This window comes from Canis lupus, chromosome 29 (assembly GCF_048164855.1).
Source record: "Canis lupus baileyi chromosome 29, mCanLup2.hap1, whole genome shotgun sequence".
NCBI classification, from domain to species: Eukaryota; Metazoa; Chordata; class Mammalia; order Carnivora; family Canidae; genus Canis; species Canis lupus.
The window spans coordinates 31,344,976-31,367,684 of NC_132866.1; the positions used below are offsets into that span (position 1 = coordinate 31,344,976).

At 36.6% G+C, this 22,709-nt stretch overlaps 1 protein-coding gene across 2 annotated transcripts in view; it reads left to right on the forward strand.

The window, feature by feature from the left end:
• The window catches only part of TM9SF3 (transmembrane 9 superfamily member 3), a 67,996-nt gene that overhangs the window by 16,720 nt on the left and 28,567 nt on the right, over positions 1–22,709 (forward strand). For both annotated transcript variants that reach the window (XM_072805863.1, XM_072805864.1), the window contains exons 3-8: positions 3,991–4,113; positions 7,460–7,620; positions 8,663–8,740; positions 14,957–15,088; positions 16,683–16,849; positions 19,872–19,966. In XM_072805863.1, the coding sequence (XP_072661964.1) occupies positions 3,991–4,113; positions 7,460–7,620; positions 8,663–8,740; positions 14,957–15,088; positions 16,683–16,849; positions 19,872–19,966 (756 nt within the window). The remainder of the gene's footprint in view (positions 1–3,990; positions 4,114–7,459; positions 7,621–8,662; positions 8,741–14,956; positions 15,089–16,682; positions 16,850–19,871; positions 19,967–22,709) is intronic.

The following is a 22,709-nucleotide window of genomic DNA, read 5'->3' on the forward strand; positions in this document are numbered from 1 at the left end:
AATTTGAAGTGAAGTAGAGCATTTGTGATTTCCAGCTTGGTAATGCTATCAAAAGAGAAGGCTAAAAACACTAGGCATGGTATGTTCTTAGAGAACTCAAATTATTACCACTATAATTTCACTTGTTTTTTTTTTCATTGTTTTCACTATCCAGTTGTTAGTCTGGAGTATTGTTGTGGATTGGTGACTTATTGGTGGTAGTTTCCAGGATCTACTCTTGCTTTCTGGTTGAAAATCAGTATTACAGTTGTTGTTATATACCTTTGGTTTTGTTTTTTCCCCCCAGGTAATGTATTTACATTGGTGAAATCTTAATTGTATCCTCTTTAGAATTCATAGGTGTGTATTTCATCTGAGAAAGATACACCCTTTTATAATTTTAAAGCAGTGATTTACGGTGTTTTTTTCAGATCATTTTCCAGTTCTATAGAATGCTGAATAATGAATTGGTATATTCAGGCACATTACATTAGTTATCTTTAGAGCGGCTCACTCCTGAGAGAAGTGCTATTTTAGTTGAACAACCATACTCTTCAATTATTTGTGATGTTTGTATTTGCCCACATGCCTGCAAGAGGAATTTCATTAAAATATGATCAACCAAGGTCCTTTTTACAGCCTGCCATAAAGATAGGTTTTCCCTTTGACCATGTTTCTTTTTTTTTTTTTTTTTTGTTGAAGATTTTATTTATTTATTCATGAGAGACACAGAGACAGAGAGAGGGAGAGAGAGAGAGAGGCAGAGAGAGACACAGGCAGAGGGAGGAGCAGGCTCCACGCAGGGAGCCCGACCTGGGACTCGATCCCGGGTCCCCAGGATCAGGCCCTGGGCTGAAGGCAGCGCTAAACCTCTGAGCCACCCGGGCTGCCCTGACCATGTTTCTTTACTAGATTTTACATCAGTGAAAGATATTCTTCAAGACCTCCTTGTGAATCATTCTGAGATAACTCTGCTGAAGAATTTCATTTGTTTATATTGGCATTTTCTCATACACACACGTGCATACATGCATGCATGTCCCCTAATCATACACAGATGCTTGTATATGTGCATACTATCATATACTTTGTGTTTTCATTTGCCAAATAAATGGGAAATCGTGCTCTTAAAATTTGCTAAATATTTTATTTGTTTAGTGCCTGTTCTGTGCAGGGTACTGAAATAGGCATAACGGGGGGTAAAAAGGATGTAATCTATATAGACATAGGTCTCAAGGTCTGATGATCTTTTTGAGGAGCTAAGATACTGGTATGAGGTTATGAGGTTTAAGTGGTATAGACCTAGGTACCATAGGGAGGTATGTAGAGAAAGCCATAGACTTTCAGAGAAAGGGAGAAGCTGTGGGATTTGAGAGGTGTTGAGGGGTGCAGAATCAAGGATTACTCTGTGGAGGAGAGGGTAGTGGAATGGGAAATGTTTTAGGATGGACATTTGTGGTGGACTTTCCAGCATAGGCAGAAAAAGCTCAGAGGCTGAGATGTGTGGGAACTGCAGGTAATTGAATTTGACTCGAGTAAAGGGAGAGAGGATGATAGATGGGCAAGAGAGCTGAACTACAGTACATACTGTGAGGAATCTTAAAAGCTTTATGCAGGTCAATGCCATATTGTATATCTCAGAATTTCATACATGTAACTACCACACTGTTAATGGTGATTGTCAGTGAATGTCTGATTTTAACGGCAAGAAGTTTGGTGGCTTTGCAGTGTTTTGCTATGAGGTTTCCCATAGCCCTTTGTTGCTACTACCCAAGCCTGGATGTTTCTGTGCTTCTTTTTATCCCATGGTTGCTGTAGTTGCCAGCTGCCCTTTGTGCATTATCACACTCCATGGAAATCCCATATGGGGATCTCTTGCTACGAGATCTAGCTTCTGTTGGAGGAACCCTTTATAGCCACTACATGGCCTCACTGTCCCTCCCTTCTCTGCTTAGCCTCAGTTTTTGCCATTTTGAAAATCCTAAATTCCTCACTCCCCAAAAGGGCCTTGATAGAAAGGAAATCTCTATGGGACCCATTGTTGTTGGAGACAAGAAAGCAGTTTTCTTCTATTTTGAGAGTATTTCTCTATCCCTCCTTTATGGGACTTCCATGTTTTCCTGCCATCTTGAGTGTTGTGGTTTTGGGGTACCCACTCTGAGCTGACTTACAATAAGGGGAAGCTCTTCTCTTTTGTTGAGGATGGGGGCGACATGTTGCTAGTGTCTGGAGTTCTAACTCAGATTGCTATTTCTCCTGGAAACCATAACATTGTAGCTGGCCAATAATTATGGTTCAGCTGCTATTTATGTTTGAGAAGTTTTAATTAACATTTAAGAAATTTAATATTGTTTCTTGGGGGAATTGTATTTCAAATTCTAAAAAACCAATAATACAGTACAGGAGAACTTAAACTTTTTTTGTGCTTTTTTTGTTGTTATAAAGATATCTCTTTATTTTTATTTATTTTTATTTTATTTTATTTTTTTAAAGATTTTATTTATTCATTCATGGGAGACAGAGAGAGAGAGAGAGAGAGAGGCAGAGACACAGGCAGAGGGAGAAGCAGGCTTCATGCAGGGAGCCCGATGTGGGACTCGATCCTGGGTCTGCAGGATCAGGCCCTGGGCCAAAGGCGGCGCTAAACCGCTGAGCCACCGGGGCTGCCCTAAAGATATCTCTTTTATTCTAATTGCCTAAGTAATATTCAAAAACAATTTAATAATTTCAGTGGACATCTAGAGTGTTTGTATGTTTTTTGGGTTTTGTTTTATTTGGAAACCAATGACCATAAGCACTTTTTTCCCCCAGTTTTGTTGAGAAATAATGACATATCACTGTATAAGCTTAAGGCATACAGCAGCATGATGGTTTGATTTCACATATTGCGAAAATTTGTGATTACCACAAATAGGTAGAAAGAAAAGAAGGTGGATGCCTGGGTGGCTCACATGGTTAAACATCTGCCTTCAGCTCAGGTCATGATCCCAGGGTCCTAGGATCTGGCTCCACAATGGGCTCTGCTCAGTGGGGAGCCTCCTCCCTCTCCTTCTCCTCCTCCTTCCCATCCCCCACCCCTTACCTCTCCTCCTCCCCTCTCCCTGCTGCTCTGCCTGCTGGTAATCTCTGTCTCTGTCTCTCATTCTCTGTCAAATAAATAAAACCAAAAAAAAAAAAAGAGAGAAGAAAGAAGGAAGACAAGAAGTTCTTCCTTGTGATGAGAATTCTTAGGATTTACTCTTAAAGACCTTCCTATATATCATGTAGTAGTGTTAGCTATAGTCATCATGTTATACATTGCATCCCTAGTACTTATTTATAAGCTCAATTTGAAAGCACATTTTTGAAAGGTTTATAGGTCAGAGACCGTCTGAACAATATTGTGGTAGCAGTATTTTTGAAAGCAGTCAAGAGTAGAAATGACTCATCTCTAGGGGGCCTTTGGGTAATTTATGAACAGTGACACCTGCTAGTAGAGGTTTGTATTTTAATCTTCCTAATTATGAATAGTCACTGGGATTCCTCAGAGAATCTCTGGCCTCTAGTGACTTATATTTCCAAGAATGTTAAAATGAATGTTTATCTCAGAGGTCTTTTAGCTAGAAGTTGCTCTCTTGAGGATCATATTTTTAAGTTTTGTATATGTTCAATGAAAACTTTCTAACGTGTTTTAAGCTTTTTTAATTTTTGTTTTTTAAACCAAATTATTCATTTAAAGATTATTTTGTAAATGTTCTTATATAATTTTCTTTACAAAAAGGATAATTTCTTCGTGTAATGTGATAATCATTGAAAATGAAGATAGTTAAATTCTTTTATTTTGAATAAAATCTTAAAACATACATAAAAAAGGAAAGAATTATATACTGAACTCTCATATATTTATCACCCAGATTCAACTATTATGAATACAGACTTTAACTTCAGGAAATGTTGGCTTTTTCTTTTATTATTTTTCCTATAACTATTTTATAAACCAGTGTGCTAATTTGCAATTTTTATCTTATGCAGAGGATGTGATGCCAGCCACTTACTGTGAAATTGACTTAGATAAAGAGAAGAGAGATGCATTTGTGTATGCTATCAAAAATCACTACTGGTACCAGATGTACATAGATGACTTACCAATATGGGGTAGGTATTGTATGTTATATTTAAAGTTTGGGAATATTTGCATAATAAGCATGACTTATGTAATGACTCTTAAGGTGATTGATTGTACACTGAATCAGTTAATATGTTCATTCTGTTCCACAGAATGATTTTAATACCAATTTTATGGTCCCCTGTTACTTGAAGCAGTTTTAACATTGCAAACCTTATTTGAAACTCCCTAAAATATAACTTTTATATAGTATAACTTCAGATTCAAAGAATTAAAAGGTATTTTGAATAATTTGGAATATCCTCCCTGTCCCCATTTTTCTCATATCTTATTTTGGGTTATTCTATCAAATACAAAGGAACTAAATAGGATTTTGGCGTTTTATTTTGGCTTTCTTTCATACTTTCTTTCATGATAGTATGGTTTTTAGATAACACAGCCTCTTGAATTACTTGTTTCACTTGTTCCTATGTTATTTTCCAAAACAGCATATGTTTAAAAAAATTTTTTTAAAGATTTTTATTTTTAAATAATTTCTACATCCAGCAAGGGGTCAGACTTAACAACCCCAGCATCTACAGTCATGTGCTCTACTGACTGAGTCATTCAGGCATCCCTAAAAATTTTTAATGTTTTAGCTCTTATCTCTATTAATGGAGAAGAGCTATGGCATAGCCAATACAAACCTATGCAGAATCCAAATTTGGGGCACCTGGGTGGTTCAGTGGTTGAGTATCCACCTTTGGCCCAGGGCATGATCCTGGAGTTCCAGGATCAAGTCCCACATCAGGCTTCCTGCATGGAGCCTGCTTCTCCCTCTGTTTATGTCTCTGCCTCTCTCTGTGCCTCTCATGAATAAATAAATAAAATCTTTATTTAAAAACATTTTTTTTAATATAAACAGAATCTTAAAAAAAATCCAAACTTTGTGTGGACTTGATTAAATTATTTTAGTTGTTTTTTTTAAAGGATATATTTACATGTAGCTTGCAGGAGAACAATATTACATAAAGGAATTCATGTTGAAGTGAGTTAGTGTATAGCACATCAGTATAAAATAAGTGAATATTCTAAAGAGGGGGAAGAAACCTGAGTAGTTGTGTACTTATTGCAACTGGCAGGGCATTTGGGACCACAGCTGCTCTTTGTCCTTTTGCATCTCATATGGGTAACAGCTTGCAAGGCACAGAGCTCTGCCAGATGTGTACTAATGACTGGGTAGGGAGAGTCCCATAGCTGGTTTGGCTGCATGAAGATGGTGAACTTGTTAAGAATCTGATTAAATTATTTTAAATGCAAAGCACAGCCAACTATCATTGCCAGCATGTTTGATCATATTATTCTCTTAGTTTTTTTTTTTTTTTCCCCTCCCTTTGGACACCTGTTCTTATATATAATGAATATTCTAATTCTTAAAATTGTTAGCAGACTACTATATTCGTGAGCAGCAAACTGAAATACTGAACATATCAGACCAGAGTTTAATGTAGTACTAAGATGAAATTTTTAAGAAAGTCAATCTCAAGATATAATTGTATGCATCACTGCTACTCTGTTGCATGTTAATTAGGTGTAAATAGTAGGCATTTCATATAAATGACTATAATTAGTATTACATTAACACAGACATTTTTGTCATCAGCTCTGAGGGTAACAAGAAGATGTGCTGAATATTCACTCAAGATTTCTGAGCCTGTAGTTCAGGAGAACCCATTAGTTAAGGTTTCTTCTTCTTTTGGTGAGAAAGCAGGTTTCTCTCATGTTCTTTTCCATTGCTTTTGGGTTTCTTGTCTGGAACCTTATTAGTCTTTTTTCAGTCATTTCTGTGGGTCAACATGGCAACTGTGCTTTCCTGCCCTAAAATAAATCTTTTATAGCCGTAGGATTCTAGGGTCTACCATGTTTAGGACAGTACATTTGGATGTCCAAGAATGTCTGAACTATGGGAATTCTCATCAGAAAAAAATTATTTGACCTTTTTTGAGGTAAATGTTTCCGTATCTTTTAAAAGCCCATTAGAAAATAGCTTCTTATTTGGTGTAATTGTGTCTTTACCCCCAGAATTTTCATTATAGATAGGTAAATAAACCGTGATGAAATTAATTATCAGAAGAATTTCATTATCTCTCTGCAATCCCAAACACAATGAAACTGTATTCCTTGAATTTGTATCAGTTTGAGAGAACTTTGGTTAATAAGCAAATAATCCTTAATAAGAAATGATCTTTTTTTTCCCTCCAATACTTTAATGAGATGCATTGACCATAGAGGGAAGGCCCTAAAAAGTCACTTTTAGTATAAAGGCTCTTGGGAAGTATATAGGTTTGGGTAGGGAGCATCAGATAAGTAGCTGTCAGTATGAGGGCATAAGAGTAGATCCTCAGGTACCACCTGTTGTCCTGACACTGTTTGGGTCTTCTTTCAGTGCCTCAAATTGGGAACAAAATGATCGTCTTAGGGTACCTGGGTGGCTCAGTTGATTAAGTGTCTGCCTGTGCTCAGGTTATGATCCCAGGATCCCACCTAAGCCCTGTATTAGACTCCCTGCTCCTCCCTCTCACCAACTCCTCCATGCTCACTCGCTCTCATATGAATAATTAAAAATCTTAAGAAAAAGCCCAAAACAAAATGATCATTTTAAACTAGTGCCTCATTAACATTTATTTTCAATATTCCTTTCGTTTTGATGTTTTCCCAAGGATAGGTCCAGTACTTGAATCATAAGGAGCAGGCATTTTAAGTTCTGGTACCGGTACACATATGTGCAGCTTGCTTAGGAATGTGTAGATCTTAGGTTATTAGAGAAAGTATTGGACTGGGCCTCTGGAGACCTTGGGTTTTGATTTTAGTTTGACCAGTACTAACTGAATGACTGTGCCAGATGGTGACCGTACTTCCCTGAAATTTTCAGGTATTAGGAAAAATACACACATAAGGTGATAATTATTACAATGAAGGTGAAACTCATGAGAAAACATGAACTTTGAGGATCGAATTAGCGATAGATTATGCTGAGCTGTTCATGGTGTGAGCATGGTTTATGTTTGCCAAGTAGTTAAAGAGTCCAGCCTATACTTTTGCTCTTTTCTAACCATGAATAATAATAATAATATTGCTTGTTTATAAATTTATTTATTTATTTTTATTTTTTTGTATATTTTTTTATTGGAGTTAGATTTGCCAACATATAGTGTAACGCCCAGTGCTCATCCCGTCAAGTGCCCCCCTCAGTGCCCATCACCCATTCACCCCCTCTCCCCACCCACCTCCCCTTCCACTATCCTTTGTATAAAAACTTTTTAATGGGCTTTTAGCTTCTACCATATTTTGAACATGAAGTGATATTACCTTGTATAAAGTGTTACTTGTTTTTAGGTATTGTTGGTGAAGCCGATGAAAATGGAGAAGATTACTATCTTTGGACCTACAAAAAACTCGAAATAGGTTTTAATGGAAATCGAATTGTTGATGTTAATCTAACTAGTGAAGGAAAGGTGAAACTCGTTCCCAATACTAAAATCCAGATGTCATATTCAGTAAGTATTTAAAATAATTGTATATAGGAAGAAGTATTTGTGACCTAATAGCAAAAATTAAGTTTTGTTTTGTTTTTTTTTTTTTATTAAATGAAAATAGGGTGCAACAGAATATTATTAAAACTGTATTTCCTTAATGTAAGTAAACCTCCTAAAGGCAGGGAGATTTGCTTCAGGTCTGTATTAGATACAGTTATGCATTTGCAAGACTTACCATTGGCTACAGCAAAGTTTACCATTATAACTGAGCAATTAGAGCTAAGCCAACCATGTATTTTCATGGTTTCATTTTTAGATTGCAGTATACCTTGTTGCTTCTCTTTCCTTTTTACTGTTGCAGATAGAGATGATGCTGTATTGAAAATTGCTGGATGGATATAGTTTATTATTACCATGTTTTGCTTTTTATCAGTTGGAATAAGATACTCCTGCAGAGTTAAGAGCTTGTCAGAGCTCTTTGAAACTGGCAAGTTAATTCTGTTCCATTAGGATTAAAAACAGTGGAAAGAAGAAAAATCTGTAGGTAGCCTCTCTCTTTGTCAGTTTTTTCCCTGATAAACAGAATGAGTCCATTGCTAGTAGCCAGTTTTTGAAAGTTTTTTTTTAAGCTTATGCATATATATCTAGTGCAAATGATATTTACGTAACTGAACTTATAATGAAGTTTGATTATTGTAATAAAACTAATATAATCTAAAGTCAAAGATGGACGGGTTCTTACTCTAATTCGCCTAGGGTAATTCAGTTCTTTCCACAGTTATCAGGTAAGAGTATATAAGTCAGGAATAGTTAATAGTCCTTGAAAACTGAAATGATTCCTCTAAGTAAAGTTGAAAGTTTTGTTAATATACAGAGAGGAAAATTGGTTACATTTTTATCATAGGTGTTTCAGCTTCTCAAATTGGCAATAACTTACCACCATTTCTCTAGTTTCTCATTTAAGTGTGTAAATCTTTCCTAATTTCGCTCAGAGTTTTGTTATCAGCTTATTAATTAGTTTACTGGCCTTTATTTTTAAGTGAAAAAAAAATTTTTTTTTTAGGTGAAATGGAAAAAATCAGATGTGAAATTTGAAGATCGATTTGACAAATATCTTGATCCATCCTTTTTTCAACACAGGGTAGGTAAATTGTGTATTTGAAGACATTCATTATCTGCTCAGTCAGTTAAAAAACAGCATCTGCCATATGCAGGGCACTGTGTGAAGGCTGGGCAGTTAAAAAATTGGGCTAGTGGTGATTTCACATATCAGCTTAGAGTCCTAGGGTCATAGAAAGTTTTAGAGGAGCAGTCAAAAGCCCCCTTCGTCATGCCAGTGCTTTAAACTGATTTTGAGTGACACGAGGAAAGATATAACAAACCAAAAGGCAGAATATCATTTTTATTATTAATGAGGCTAATATTGAAAAATGTGATGTATCTGTGGACAGGTGGGCTTCTTAATATTGAAACTCAGAATTAGACCGACTTCTTGCACTCAGTGCTGGAGTATTTCAAGCTTCTGTGTATGAGCACTTGCCCTTGAGAAACTTAATGTGTGGAGAAACAGAGCAGAATGTGTACATCCTTTAGCTAGGAAGGGATGAGAATGGAGTGAGATCAGAAACTTACTGGTGGAACATCAAGACTGGGAAGAAATGTCCCCACTCCCCACCAGCAGATACAAGATAGAGCTCAGCAGATACAAGATAGAGCATTGTTGCTGATTTTGTACAGGTGATAGCTTTGTTTTTTTATAGGAAAAAATAGGTTTTATTTTAATGTTTCCCTCCTTCAAGGATGGAGTTGAAAGGACAACAGGGCATAAAGGATGTATATATTCATCTGACTTTCTTCCTGGTCTCTTCTGTCTTTTGATCTTATCTTTTAGACTGGAATTCTGAAGTTTATTGGTAAATCTAAGTTTTTGTGCTCTAAAATTTGTATCATTGCTGCCAGACTTCACCAGAACCTGTCACTACTTTTGATCTTCTCTGGGTCATATTACTACTGGAGCCAAAATTTCCTCCCCAGCCTCTACTTTCCCTACACCCAGTGTGTTCTTTTTAGATGTAGTGTTCACGCAGTCTTGTACATGGTTGAGGGATAGGCACAAATAACTTAGAGAATATTTGAAAATACGAGGGCTCTCAGCTGACACTTCCTAGTGGAAAACCTGAGCCTGCCTTGTTTCTCGTGCCATTGGGTATTGATAACTTGGGGAAAGGCTGCTATTTGGCATTTCACTAGTAGAGCAATGTACCATATTTCTCCTTTCAGCCGTTACTAGTTGAGCACCTGGTAGGTGTCAAGCAAAAGTCAAAGATCTGTGCCCTGTTGGAGCTTACCCTTCTGGTAAGGGGAGACATGTAATAGACATAGTAAGTTAAGGGTATGGTGTGTTCAAAGATATGTCCAAGAAGAAAAAGCAGTGGAGCAAGAGTGCCACAGGCGAGGCTAGTTGCAGTTTGAATATGGTGCTCAGGATAAGTCTCTGAGATGGACTTTGGGTAAAAACTTGAAGGAATTGATGGAAATAAGGAATATGGATATATGGGGGATGAGGAAGAGTATTCCAGTCAGGGGCAACACTTTTGAAAAGCCTGTTTGGTGGGAATGTGTTCAGTGTGCTTGAGGAATAGCCAGGAGGCCAGGTGGCTGGTACAGAATAAGGGGAGGAGTAGTAGATGAAGTCAGAAAGTAGCAGGAGCCAGATCACCCATGGCTGCTGTGGAGACTTTGAATTGCAAAGAAGGGGTATGGTAGTGTTTTCATGGGGTAATGACAAATCTGACTTCTGTTTTAAAAGGATCATTCAAGTTATTCTGTTGAAAAGAGGCCATGTGGGGGAAGGGGAGAAGCAGGGAGACAAGAGGGTATTGCAGCAATGCAGTGAGAATTTGAAGATGGCTCAGACCAAGGTGTAGGGGGGCAGCTGGTGAGAAGGTGTCAGATTGTGAGCATATTGTGAAGGAGAGAGCCAGTTGGATATCCTGATGAATGGGAAGATAAAGAAAGATTAACAAGAACTCTATGGTTTTCAGCCTAAGCAACTGTTGGATGAAGCTGCCATTGCTGGGACAGAAAGTGTATTTGGAGGTATGGAGGGGAAGATTAGAGTACAGTTTGGGACCTGTTGGTTTTGAAGTGTCATAAGACATCTGAATGGAGATACTTAACCATCTAGTTCAGTATATCAGTCTGGGGTTCAGGAGAGAAGTCCGGGCTAGAGATACAGATTTTGCAGCTTTTGGCATATAGATGGTATGTAATTCGATGCAATTACCAAGGAAGAGTATGTAAAAATAGAAGAGGACCAAGGACTGAGCCGTGGGGGCAGTAAGAAAAGATTAGGGGGAGTAGGAGAAACCAGCTTTAAGGTTCTGAGGAGATACCAGTAAGGTAGGGAGGAAATGCTTATGTGGTATTCTGGAAGCCAAACAAAGAAAGTGTATCATGGAGGAGAGAGCTTAGTTCTGAATTGTTGCTGCTGGGTCAGTCAGGTGAAAGTGTTGGATTCATTTGGAGTCATTGATAAACTTAACAAGAGAAGTTTTGGAGTAGTGGTGGGGCAGAGTCTGAACAGAGTTGGCATAAGAGCATGGAGGAGAGGAATTGGAGGCTGCAAGTTTGGCAGCTTAACGGAGAAAGAAATGGTGTATTCAGTAGGAAGAATGGAGTCAGATTTTTATTTTGAGATGTAAGAAAGATGTTTATATGTGGATGGGTTCAACAGCAAGTGCAAAACTGACAGTGTAGCAAAGAGGAAAGAGAAATACTGCAGCATGTTCCTTAAATAGGCAGGTAGGGTCTACTGTATAACAATAGGGATTGTTTCTAATACAGTGATTCTAAACCCAGGTTTAAGAACTTGAGCTGGACATGTTACTCTGTCTCTGCCACCAACCCTAACTGTGGTCACATTACTCAGCTCCTCAGCTTCTGTCTCTTCAGTAGTGAAGCAGGGATTGTAATACTGTGCAGTGTTGTGACAGTCCATTTGATAGTGCTCTATAAAGCACTTAGGTCAGTGTTTGACACATAGAGGTGCTTTTAGTTAGTGGCACCCCTCGGTTGTAAATTTCTCTCCAGTGTTCTAAAATTTGTGATGAGCCTGCAGTGCTGCTTTATGGTTAGCAACACTAGGGGGTGCTCGAGTCAGCAGTTCATAGGATTAGTAACCCCTTTGTGACATCTGGTTCTTTATTATTTTTAAGAAATATTTCCTTTGCTATAATAATTTCAAAATCATAACAGCATTTTGTGATTTTTGGAAATAAAAGGATATTATAAAATGTCAGGTTAATGGTAGTGCATTATAATGGATATGGGTTTAAAGTTTATATCTTAGAAAACAGCAGGGAGCTTTGATAGAAAGTTTTGCATTTTAGGTGGATCTTTCTTCCTACTAAATAGTAACTATGTAAAACTTCTTTTCTCTTCAAAAATTTGATAAATCAACAGAAGTTATGAAACATACGTATTTTTTCTCTTGTCCTTTTTTGGGTCATTAATTTCTCAGGGTGGGAACAAAATCAAATCTTCGGAAAAGTCTGTGTTTATAGACTGCTTTTATAAATCTTGAATGATACTTCAATGGTAAACTTAAATCTTCTATAACCCTTTTGCAAATATTACAAAATGCATTCATTATTTTCTTTGTAATTTCAGTAGGTATTCAATAAATAAATTATGAAATGAAGGGAAAAAATGATTTTATGAAGATGTAGAGGCAATTGTTTTTCAGGGAGAGCCACAGAGTTTGTCCCTTGCCTGAAGCCTCAGGGTGGGTAACAGCCAGGACTGCCCCTCATCCTAGTAGTGGACATACCTAGCACATTAGCCCAGGTTAAAATCTGTCCTAATTCTATAAGACAGTACATCCTTCATGTATGTAGCTGTAGAAGTTCAGAGCAGGAGTGCATCTGTGAATAATGGAATACATAGATGAGAGGTTTTATGGAGGAGAGAGAAGGTTTTCGATTTGGGCTTTAAATAGTAGATGGAATTTATAGAGGTAGATAGTAGATCCCATGTGAAAGAAATTATGAGAAGGATGCTGGTAGAAATGGGTGTGCTGTACTTGTGGGTCACTGAAGAAGAAAAGCCCTACTGGAATATAGGCAACAGTGGAAAGAAAGGTTGGCTAGATAAGGTGAAGTAGCCATATCACAGAGGGTACAGAATATTAGGGAAAATAGTTTAGATTTGATATGTGAAAAAAATAAGGAATGTCACTGTAAGTTTTAGAATAGAGAAGTGATCTATGAACATGTTTCAGAAAGATTTGTGGGTAACTTTTATATAGGCTAGATAGGAAGGAAGGCCAGGGACTGAAAATAAAGAAGGCTAAGTAGGAGGCCGTTAAGGCTGCCTCAGGGTGTGAGGTGATGATGTGGGAGTGGAGGGGATGGGATTGATAGAAACCTATTGAAGGAAAACAAAGGCTTAGTAATTATTATATAGGAAGGATTAAGGAGAAGGAAGAGCCAGAGAGAATTCTAAATTTTCAAAGCCAAATGTTAGTACCATTAGCAGCAATTAGAAATCAGGAAAATGTTATATGTGAGGCAGAAGATGATGAGTTTACTTTAGAGTGGTCTAAGTCTGAAATTCCAGAAAGACATTCAAGTGGAAACAATCATACTTAGCACAAGTGTGAAACATGAATGAGCAAGAGGGCTAGAGATTTGGAGCAGGACAGGGGTTAGGGGTTGAGAGTGTAGAAGATGTTCCATCATCAGTGGAACACTAGTTAGAAGTTCTGAGTCTGAAGAAGTCACCATAGAGCACCAAGATTGGCACTTTTGGAAAAGTTCACACAGGGTGGGAGGGGAAGGCAAAGATGAAAGAGGAGATGAAAGAGAAGCAACAGCCTGTCACAGAGGATGGTTTAGTGGCGGTAGAGGTCAGATGTGGCAGGAGAGCAAGGACGATGGGCAGATAATTGACTGCTGAATCAGTTTAAAAGTTCATTGCAGGCCTTTGAGAGAAAATGTGTGGGGCAAAGTGAGATTGTATCATTTTTAGGAGTAAGTAGGGGAAGAAGTAGAAGGTATTGTTTCCTCATTTGAAAAATATTGGCATTGAAAGGAGGGAGATAAGAAGAAAATAGGAAGAATAAGGGGATAAAAGATCATGCAAACACTTTAAAAGATATTAATAAAAATGACTTATAAGTTTTTTTAGCGTTTTACCATGAGCTAGGCACTAAGCCATATGCTTTACATTTATTACCTTATTTGAGCTATATAACTACCCCAGGGAGCAGATAGTGTTGTAGATGGGGCCTTTTGGTGATAGCTGATGCCGAAGAAAGGTACAAATTTACGGGAATAACTTCTAGGAGATTGACAGAAAGAATGAAAGGCTAGGAAGAAAATGCAGAAAAATAAATGAAATTGGGGCCTTGGTTAGAGAAGAGAAATTTTGGAACTATCCTTCAGGAACGTTTGGGAATTAAAATATAAAGAAATTTGAAGTCCGATGCACTGAGTTCTGCCCTCAGAGATACAGTGTGCTTACTTTGTGATTATAAATCAGAATCTGGACATAATTCTGCGACATATGTGTGAGTGAAATCAAAGTCAAAAGCCTTGGGAACATTGGGACACAGTGGGGTACCTCATTGTTCTTTGTACCATAGATAACTCATTTAGAAGGGAGTATATAAGGATGTTGGCAGGATGGAGAGGATGAACTGGAAGCAAGTGAGGCATATCATTTCAGGAGGGTAGCCTACATCCATGACAGTCAACCATGATGGTTCAGTCTTTTGTATTTTAAGGAGGATTTCAGGTTGTTGCTCAGTTAGAAGGAAGGGAACTAACATATTTATTGAATATTTGCTGCTCTGTGCCAGACATGGTATCATACTTTTTTATACATGTTCTTAAGTCATACAGATCAGGATAGTATTATTACCTTCCTTTTTGTTATAAGAAAGCTGGGGTCACATAGCTAGAATTTGATAGATTTTGGGTTAAAACCCAGGCGTGTTAAAAAAAAAAAAAAAAAAAAAAAAAAAAACCCAGGCGTGTTTGACTCCAGATCCCGTGTTTTTTCTGTGTAATGCCAAAGCTGTACTTTTTATTTGTACAATAAAATTGATTATGAAAATCTACGTATACAGTATCATGTTTTTAATGTATCTGAAGTTTACCGTGAGGAAAGCCAGTCTCTTTGCATAGTGAATACTCACCTCAGTATGTCTTAAGTTTGGATTTTTATGTAAAAGTTTTAAAAAACTTTGTTTTTTTTTTTTTTTTTTGCACTACCATGCTGTTGTCATCATGAAACCTGTGAATTTTGTGACTGATACTTAATGTTGGTAATATTTTATTTTCTGTTATTTTAGATTCATTGGTTTTCAATTTTCAATTCTTTCATGATGGTTATCTTCTTGGTGGGCTTAGTTTCAATGATCTTAATGAGAACTCTAAGAAAAGATTATGCCCGGTACAGTAAAGAAGAAGAAATGGATGATATGGTAAGCAAACATTTTATGGGTTTTTTTTTGTTGTTGTTGTTTTTGTTTTTGTTTTTTTTTACATTTTATGTTTATAAAAATGATTTAACTCGGTTTTATTTTGAATGTTGGAATGTAGGTCACATGAGTTTCAGAATTCAGAATTTTCTGGTTTTAGAAAGGTGTAAAACTCCCTGAGGGGTCTCTACTCAAATATGTTAATGTTTTTACCTGCTGTGATTACATGCCCCATAATCTAATACATCAGTGTTTTTACATGCTCTGATTACCTGCTCCATAATCAGGTGTATTAATGTTTTTTTCAGCAAAACATATGAATGTTCACCTTAAATGAGATAAACAGTACAAATAGCCTCTTCTTCATGCTTAAGTTTTGCCACCAAATAAGAATGTGTCAGACTTCCGAAACAAACTTTCAGTTTTCAGAGCTTTTGATTCTAGAACTTCAGCAACGAAGTTCTAGACCTGTATTGACATTTTTCTAATTCTGTTAAATACTGCATAAAAAAAGGTTTAATTTAGTTTAGTTGGTTCAGAGGGGACGTTTGTTTTCTAAATTCTTTTACTGTATTAAGCAACAATGTTGTTAATGAGCAAAAGTGTGTTCTATGGAATATTAATGGCTATTCTCTATAGATATACTCCATCATTAAGTAAGTTTGGAAAAGAGTTAAACAGATTAAAATTTAATATGCTAATGTGCATTGTGAAGTATCACAGATTAGATAAAATATTTGGTGCTTCTCAAACGCATCTGACCAGGATCACCCCCAACCCCTAAAAAGCCAGATTATCTTAAGGGACTGATATTTCTTAAGAACTACTGTTTTAGATACTTGTTACTCAGGTTGAAAAGGAAAAATTGCATCCTTTTTAAAAAGTGGTATAGACAGTTAAATAATATTTAATAAATAGCATTTAACCATTTGATATTTTCCTTATATATTTTCTTATATTCTAAGCTGTAAAGGACATTTCTGCATTTTAAGGCATCTAGGACTGGTTTTGATCTTCTTTCTCTCTTTGTTCTTCACCCGACCCCTCATTATCTATGTGCCACAGGTGTGATGTAAATGGCAAGAATAGCAGTGTTCAGAGAGCCAGTGTGCTCTTCTCTCATTTTGACCATTTCTTTTATTTTTCCATTCATTGGTATTCTCAGCGTAACTGGGAGCCACCTTCCTGAACCTTAGTAAATGCCATTTATATTGTAACTTTAGCATTATAAATATTTTTAAAGATTTTATTTATTCATGAGAGACACAGAGAGAGAGGCAGGGACATAGGCAGAGGGAGAAGTAGGCTCCCTGCAGGAGCCCAGTGCAGAATTCGATCCCAGGATCCTGGGATCATGACCTGAGCTAAAGGCAGATGCTCAACCACTGAGCCATTCAGGCATCCCTAACATTATAAATTACTAAGGTAGTGATTATTTTAAATTTGAAATGTCTTCTAGATATTTTGAACCCCTTTTAAATAGCTACAAGTTTGGAGGGAGAGAACTTGGCAACTGGAATTGTAATTTTTCACCTACTTTATGTATTTTAATTTCATTCCGTATGATTTTCTTTTCTCTCTAATTATATGTATATAGGATAGAGACCTAGGAGATGAGTATGGATGGAAGCAGGTGCATGGAGATGTATTTAGACCATCAAGTCACCCACTGATATTTTCTTCTCTCATTGGTTCTGGATGTCAGATATTTGCTGTGTCTCTTATAGTTATTATTGTGGCAATGATAGAAGATTTATATACAGAGTAAGTACATGTATTTAACTTTGTTTTTACTTGTTCTTAAACATTTTAAGTCAATCATAATTCAATTTGCTTATTTCACTTGCCTTAGAATTTAAATAACATAAATGTTATTATTGCAGGTAAATTAAATAATGGACAGTAATCCTTAGCTAGAAGTATATTTTTCTGTTACATGCTAAAACTTACTAGCCTTACTGAACATTTTGGTTGGCTACAAAGTTTATGTTCCATTAGAGGTATGAGCAGAGTTACTTACTTACAAGTGCTGTTTGACAAAATGAATAGGCATTTTTGAAAGCTGAAGATCCAGTTACATCTTTATAATTTGCTCTGCTATGGAAATGAAAATAGAGATAATAAAGATACATAGTGAGAAAATGAAAAACCCTGTACATGACATTTTTAGACCCGCTCCATAGTCAGAATGATTATAAAACATAAAAGGCAAGTAATGTAACACATGAACATTATTTTGTGTTGGTGATGACCATAGCAATCAGTAAAGAAAAAATATTTAGAGAATCAGTATCAGTGTGGATGCCTATGAGTGAGATATTAACTCCTGAGAAGGCATAGTATGAGAGAAGCTGTAGGTAAGTCTGGAAAAATACTGCTGCTCTGTAACTTTGGGTGGACAGTGATGAGTTGATAAATATAAGCAACTCCTTAAATGTCTGTCACCTCAAGTTTCAGAGAGATGAACCAGGAGGCCAATTCCCTATGTCAGCAGATCTTTCAGTGTAGTTGAAGATGGTGTGTTTTGGGTGGGAAATGTGCATAGAATATTTATGAACAAACAGATGAAGGGTATATCTGATTTTTAAAACTGTGACTTATACTTCATTTAACGTAATGCCTCTGAGAATTGCAAGCTTAAATCCCTGGTAGGCATTTTGGACTCTCAGTCATGTGACCAATCCTTTTGAACCCTCTCTACTTAAAAGCTTCTGACTGGTAATAAACTGGTGTTAGAGGGGATCCCTGGGTGGCTCAGCGGTTTGGCGCCTACCTTTGGCCCAGGGCGCAATCCTGGAGTCCCGGGATCGAGTCCTGCGTCGGGCTCCTGACATGGAGCCTGATTCTCCTTCTGCCTGTGTCTCTGCCTCTCTCTCTCTGTCTATCATAAATAAATAAATAAATCTTTAAAAAGACTGGTGTTAGACTAAAGCAGCCTTTCAGTTTTCAGCACGGGTAGGCATGTGTCAATCTTCACATAACCCAGTTACAGAGAATGATCAGATTTTTTAATGATAATCTTAAAGGGAAAAGTTAGTACTTGGAGTGTTTAATTGAGCTGTTGAAAAAACAAATTTTGATTTAAAAAACTTTGAGACCCACAATCCTTTAATTTTTTTTTTTTTTAAAGTAAGATCTAATCAGTGTGGGGCTCAAACTCATGACCCTCAGATCCAGAGTCCCCTGTTCTAGTGACTGAGTCAGCTAATTGCACTGAGACCCACTATCTTTGAAACTTGGGAATGACATGTTTATTACTACCACATTTCTATTTAGCTATGTATTGATGGAAATTGAATACTGTAATTTTTATTCGTTTCATCTACTTTAAGAAGTTGAACATAGGTGCTTAGGCAGAGGAGTGCTACATATTTAAGACTATATGATATCTTTGATTCTACATATGTGTTTAGTGAAATATAATAATTACCTGGAAGGTGGTTAATTTATGAAAATTGCTTATCTCCCTAGTACACACATTAGTGTGATATTCTTATAAATTTTCTTGAAGTGAATATTCCTTAACTCAAACAGAGAAGGTTATGTGTTCTATACAGACTTTATTTTACCTTCCTAGTTATGGTAAATTTCAAAATAGTGTATATTGTTAGCGGTTTAAGTACATTTCTATATTACGACAAAAGATAGTATCTTTTATCATCTTAATATTTCTCTTTGCAACTAGGCATTTAAAATATTTTGTTCAGCGACACCTGGGTGGCTCAGTGGTTGGGTGTCTACCTTTGGTTCAGGGCGTGATCCTGGAGCTCGGGATCGAGTCCCACATCGGGCTCCCTGCATGGAGCCTGCTTCTCCCTCTGCCTATGTCTCTGTCTCTCTCTCTGTGTGTCTCTCATGAATAAATAAATAAAATCTTAAAAAAAATATTTTGTTCAGCTTTATTCAACAGGAGAGCTGGTCTGAATTCTCTAGATATTATTAGTGGAAGAAGAGATTAAAAATTGTTGATCTGTTGGGTGCCTGTGTGGCTCAGTTGGTTACACGTCTAACTTTTGATTTCAGCTCAGGTCATGATCTCAGGGTCATGAGATGGAGCCCCACATCCAGCTTTGTCCTGGGTATGGAGCCTGCTTATAATTTTCTCTCTCCCTCTGCCTCTGCCCCTCCCCTCCCTTCTCTCTTCCTCTCTTAAAAATAAAAAAAAGAAGAAAAATTGTTAATTCAGGTTAATGTTGATTTGTGGACAAATCAACAAAACTCAAACCCACATAACTCATTACAAAAATGATACTTTATGGATTTTTAAAAAATAATTTTTGTAATAGTATAAGGAAAACGAAATAGGAAAAGTTTCAGTGTTATACCATTTAAGGTAATAGCTCTAATATAGATTATATTACTTCCATTTTATTTTTTATTTCTATCAGTGGCCAAGAACTTAAGCAATTAAATTATAAAGAGGAATATTCTAATCATTTTTCTTAACAGATGAATATCCTTATCCATATGATGTGATCGGTTACAGGGTTGCAAAACAATTTGAGTGCCAGCTTCTAATATTTTTGCCAAAGAGATGTGAAATATTTATTTAGAATATATTATGAAATTTAACTGCAGATTAAAAAAATTAGTATCAGCCTATACAGTTTTAACTAGAAATTTATTCACCAGGTAGTCTCTTGAGAGCCTTTATAGTCTAGGATGATATTTTTTGTGTTCTTGTTAAATTTATCTTTGAAATTCAACTAATGTTAATGTGATAGACTCTATGATATTTTCTTTAAATTGTTGGCTTTAACTTATCACATATGTTTCGCCTTTTTAGGAGGGGATCAATGCTCAGTACAGCCATATTTGTCTATGCTGCTACATCTCCAGTGAATGGTTATTTCGGAGGAAGTCTGTATGCCAGACAAGGAGGTAACTTAATAAGTTATGACTTCATATTTTTAATTATAGATTCTAATATTTTACTATGAGGTATTTGGAGTTTAAAATGGACAGTACAGCCATTGTAAAATACTTGGTTATTCTATTTCACATAATCTCCACCAGACCTGTATGTGGTCTATCTTGCTTTTATGTAATCCTTGCATTTTATTTCTGAAAATTATGAATAATTAATGGATTATCTCCATTGTCCATTGTAAAGTTAGCCCTGAGGAACATACAGGAAAGAGTATATTTAAGTTATTAATATTACTTGCTTTGAGGTACCTTACTCCTTAGATGTGCTCCCCGGGAGGCCTCCACACAGAGGCATTATGACTGAATAAAAAGGCATGTTTTATGGCTTATGGATAAAGTGTCTGGACTGGAAGGAGAATAGGAAGGAGAGCTATTTATTTCTATTGATTCTTAAATATTTGTCAAAGTACCTTGCACAGAGATTTCTGTTACTCTGTGTCACAATCTTTTGCTAAGAGCACTTCATCTTAAATACCCCCTTGCTTCTTTACTATTGTGATCTGAAATGATGGGGAATACATAGATGATACAAAGGTACTGCTCCTTGGTGGTTTTTTTATGGCATTTGAGGGTCTTTAAGTTTTTTTGTTTTCCCTTTAATGGGGTCAGAAAAGTACTAAATATTTCAGTTAATGAATATGAATATTTCATATTTCGGTTTATGAATCAAGGGTTGTTGAAAGACCCTAAAATTATATTCTGAAAATACAGACTTTCTCATGTGATTTTTCCCAACTCATTCTAAGCAATGTCAGTGTTAAGGAATCTTGTCTTTTAGTCAACTAGACTTACAGATTATTGGCACTCAGAGCATACATAGGATCATTAGGATTCCTCCAGGACATCCTGGTTTACTATTGCTTTTTTTATTGGTCCTACTAGACTGAAGGTCCTCTGTACCTTCAGTATAAACAATTCTTTGGATTGCCTGAAGGAATGTTATTATGGATTCCTAATTATTTTAGTTATTTGTTTTAGTTATTTGTTGTATATTTTACCTTCAGTATTATGGGAAACAAGTCTTCTACAGGGCCACCATCCTTAGGAAATTAGAATGCCTAAGTTAACTTCTGCTTTGAATTTAACCTGGAAACTAGTTAGGCTATGACCTCTAGAAAAGTCTCCACCGCAGAAACTTTATCTATCTATCTATCTATCTATCTATTTATTTATTTTTAAAGATTTTATTTATTTATGAGAGACACAGAAAGAGAGAGAGAGAGGCAGAGAGACATAGGCAGAGGGAAAAGCAGGCTCCATGCAGGGAGCCCAATGCGGGATTCGATGCTGGGATGCCAGGACCATGGCCCAGGCTGAAGGCAGGCGCTAAACTGCTGAGCCACCCAGGGATCCCAGAAACAAATTATTTAAAACAGGAAATTTATTTATACTTGGACATAAATTTGCTTTTAGTTTGATCGCAAGTTAAGAATACCCAGCCAAACTTTACTATACTTAACTCTTTTTTTTTTTTTTTTGAGAGAAAGAGCTCACAGGTCGGGGGGAGATGTTGGGAGGAGGGGCAGGGGGAGGAGAGAGAATCTTATGCAGGCTTCAGGCCCATTGCAAAGTGGGGCTCTGAGATCATGACCTAAGCTGAAATTAAGAGTTAGACACTTAACCGACTGAGCCACCCAGGTGCCCTTAAAGATTATTTTCTGATTGACAGTGCCTTGGGAAAGTCTGCTCATATCCTGATATTTTGTCTGAGCAATCCCTAAAAGCCAGGGTGTAATGTAAGAGGTCAACCAGAAAATCAAGAATTTTTCAGAGTTACTTCAGGATTTGAACTACAATGAAGCTCAAGGCCTGCACATTGTCTTCAGGTTATGGGTAATCCTCCAGATCTAATTTGAAGTTAGGGGTAGCCTGGAACTTGACCAAAATCTCCAAGGGTATGGTGAGCAGCAGGAGGCACAATGCAGAGCTTGCACTACTAATTGTACCCAGTGGAATGTGTGATTCTTTTTGACTGTTGGAGGGAAAAGGAGTAAATAGAATTGAATATAGAATTTATGAATACATGTCTGAATCTGAGAAGATAATAAAAAGCATAGGAAAAGAGAGTGCTAGGAAATAGAATTAAATAGGAAAAATAATATTACAGTTGCCACCTTTTTTTGTGGCAAAAAAACTTTGAGAAAGAAATAAAATAGAGGTGAAAGTTGCAAATCAAGGAGTCTTTCTGTAGAAATGTCAAGATTTCGGATAGTAATTTTATGAGATCCATGTTTAAAAAGCACCTTACATAGAACAAAACAGAAGTTAGGGTATTGCTCTTTCGCCTATTTCACTTCCTGTTTAAGTCTCTCTTCTGGTTGTGGGGTTGAATTTTAATAGTGATCCAGTTTGAAATCTTTATATTTTGTGTCTGAGCAGTATGTAGATGTTTCCTTGGTACTGCTCTTGCTTATATACTCTGCTGTATTAGAAAATAGCTCTTTGTTGCTCTCCTGATCAGTATGAACATGATTTAGAATTTTTGATTACATAGTTTAAAATTTCCTTTGATTATTTAAATAACAGATGATCACTGTACAGAATTTTGGCAATACAGAGAGATACAAAGAAAGAGTGAAACTGGGGTGCCTGAGTGATTCTGTCAGTTGACACTTGGTCTCAGCTCAAGTCTTGATCTAGGGTTGTGAATTCAAGACCCAGATTTTTAAAAAGAAAGAAAAAAAAAAAAAGGAAA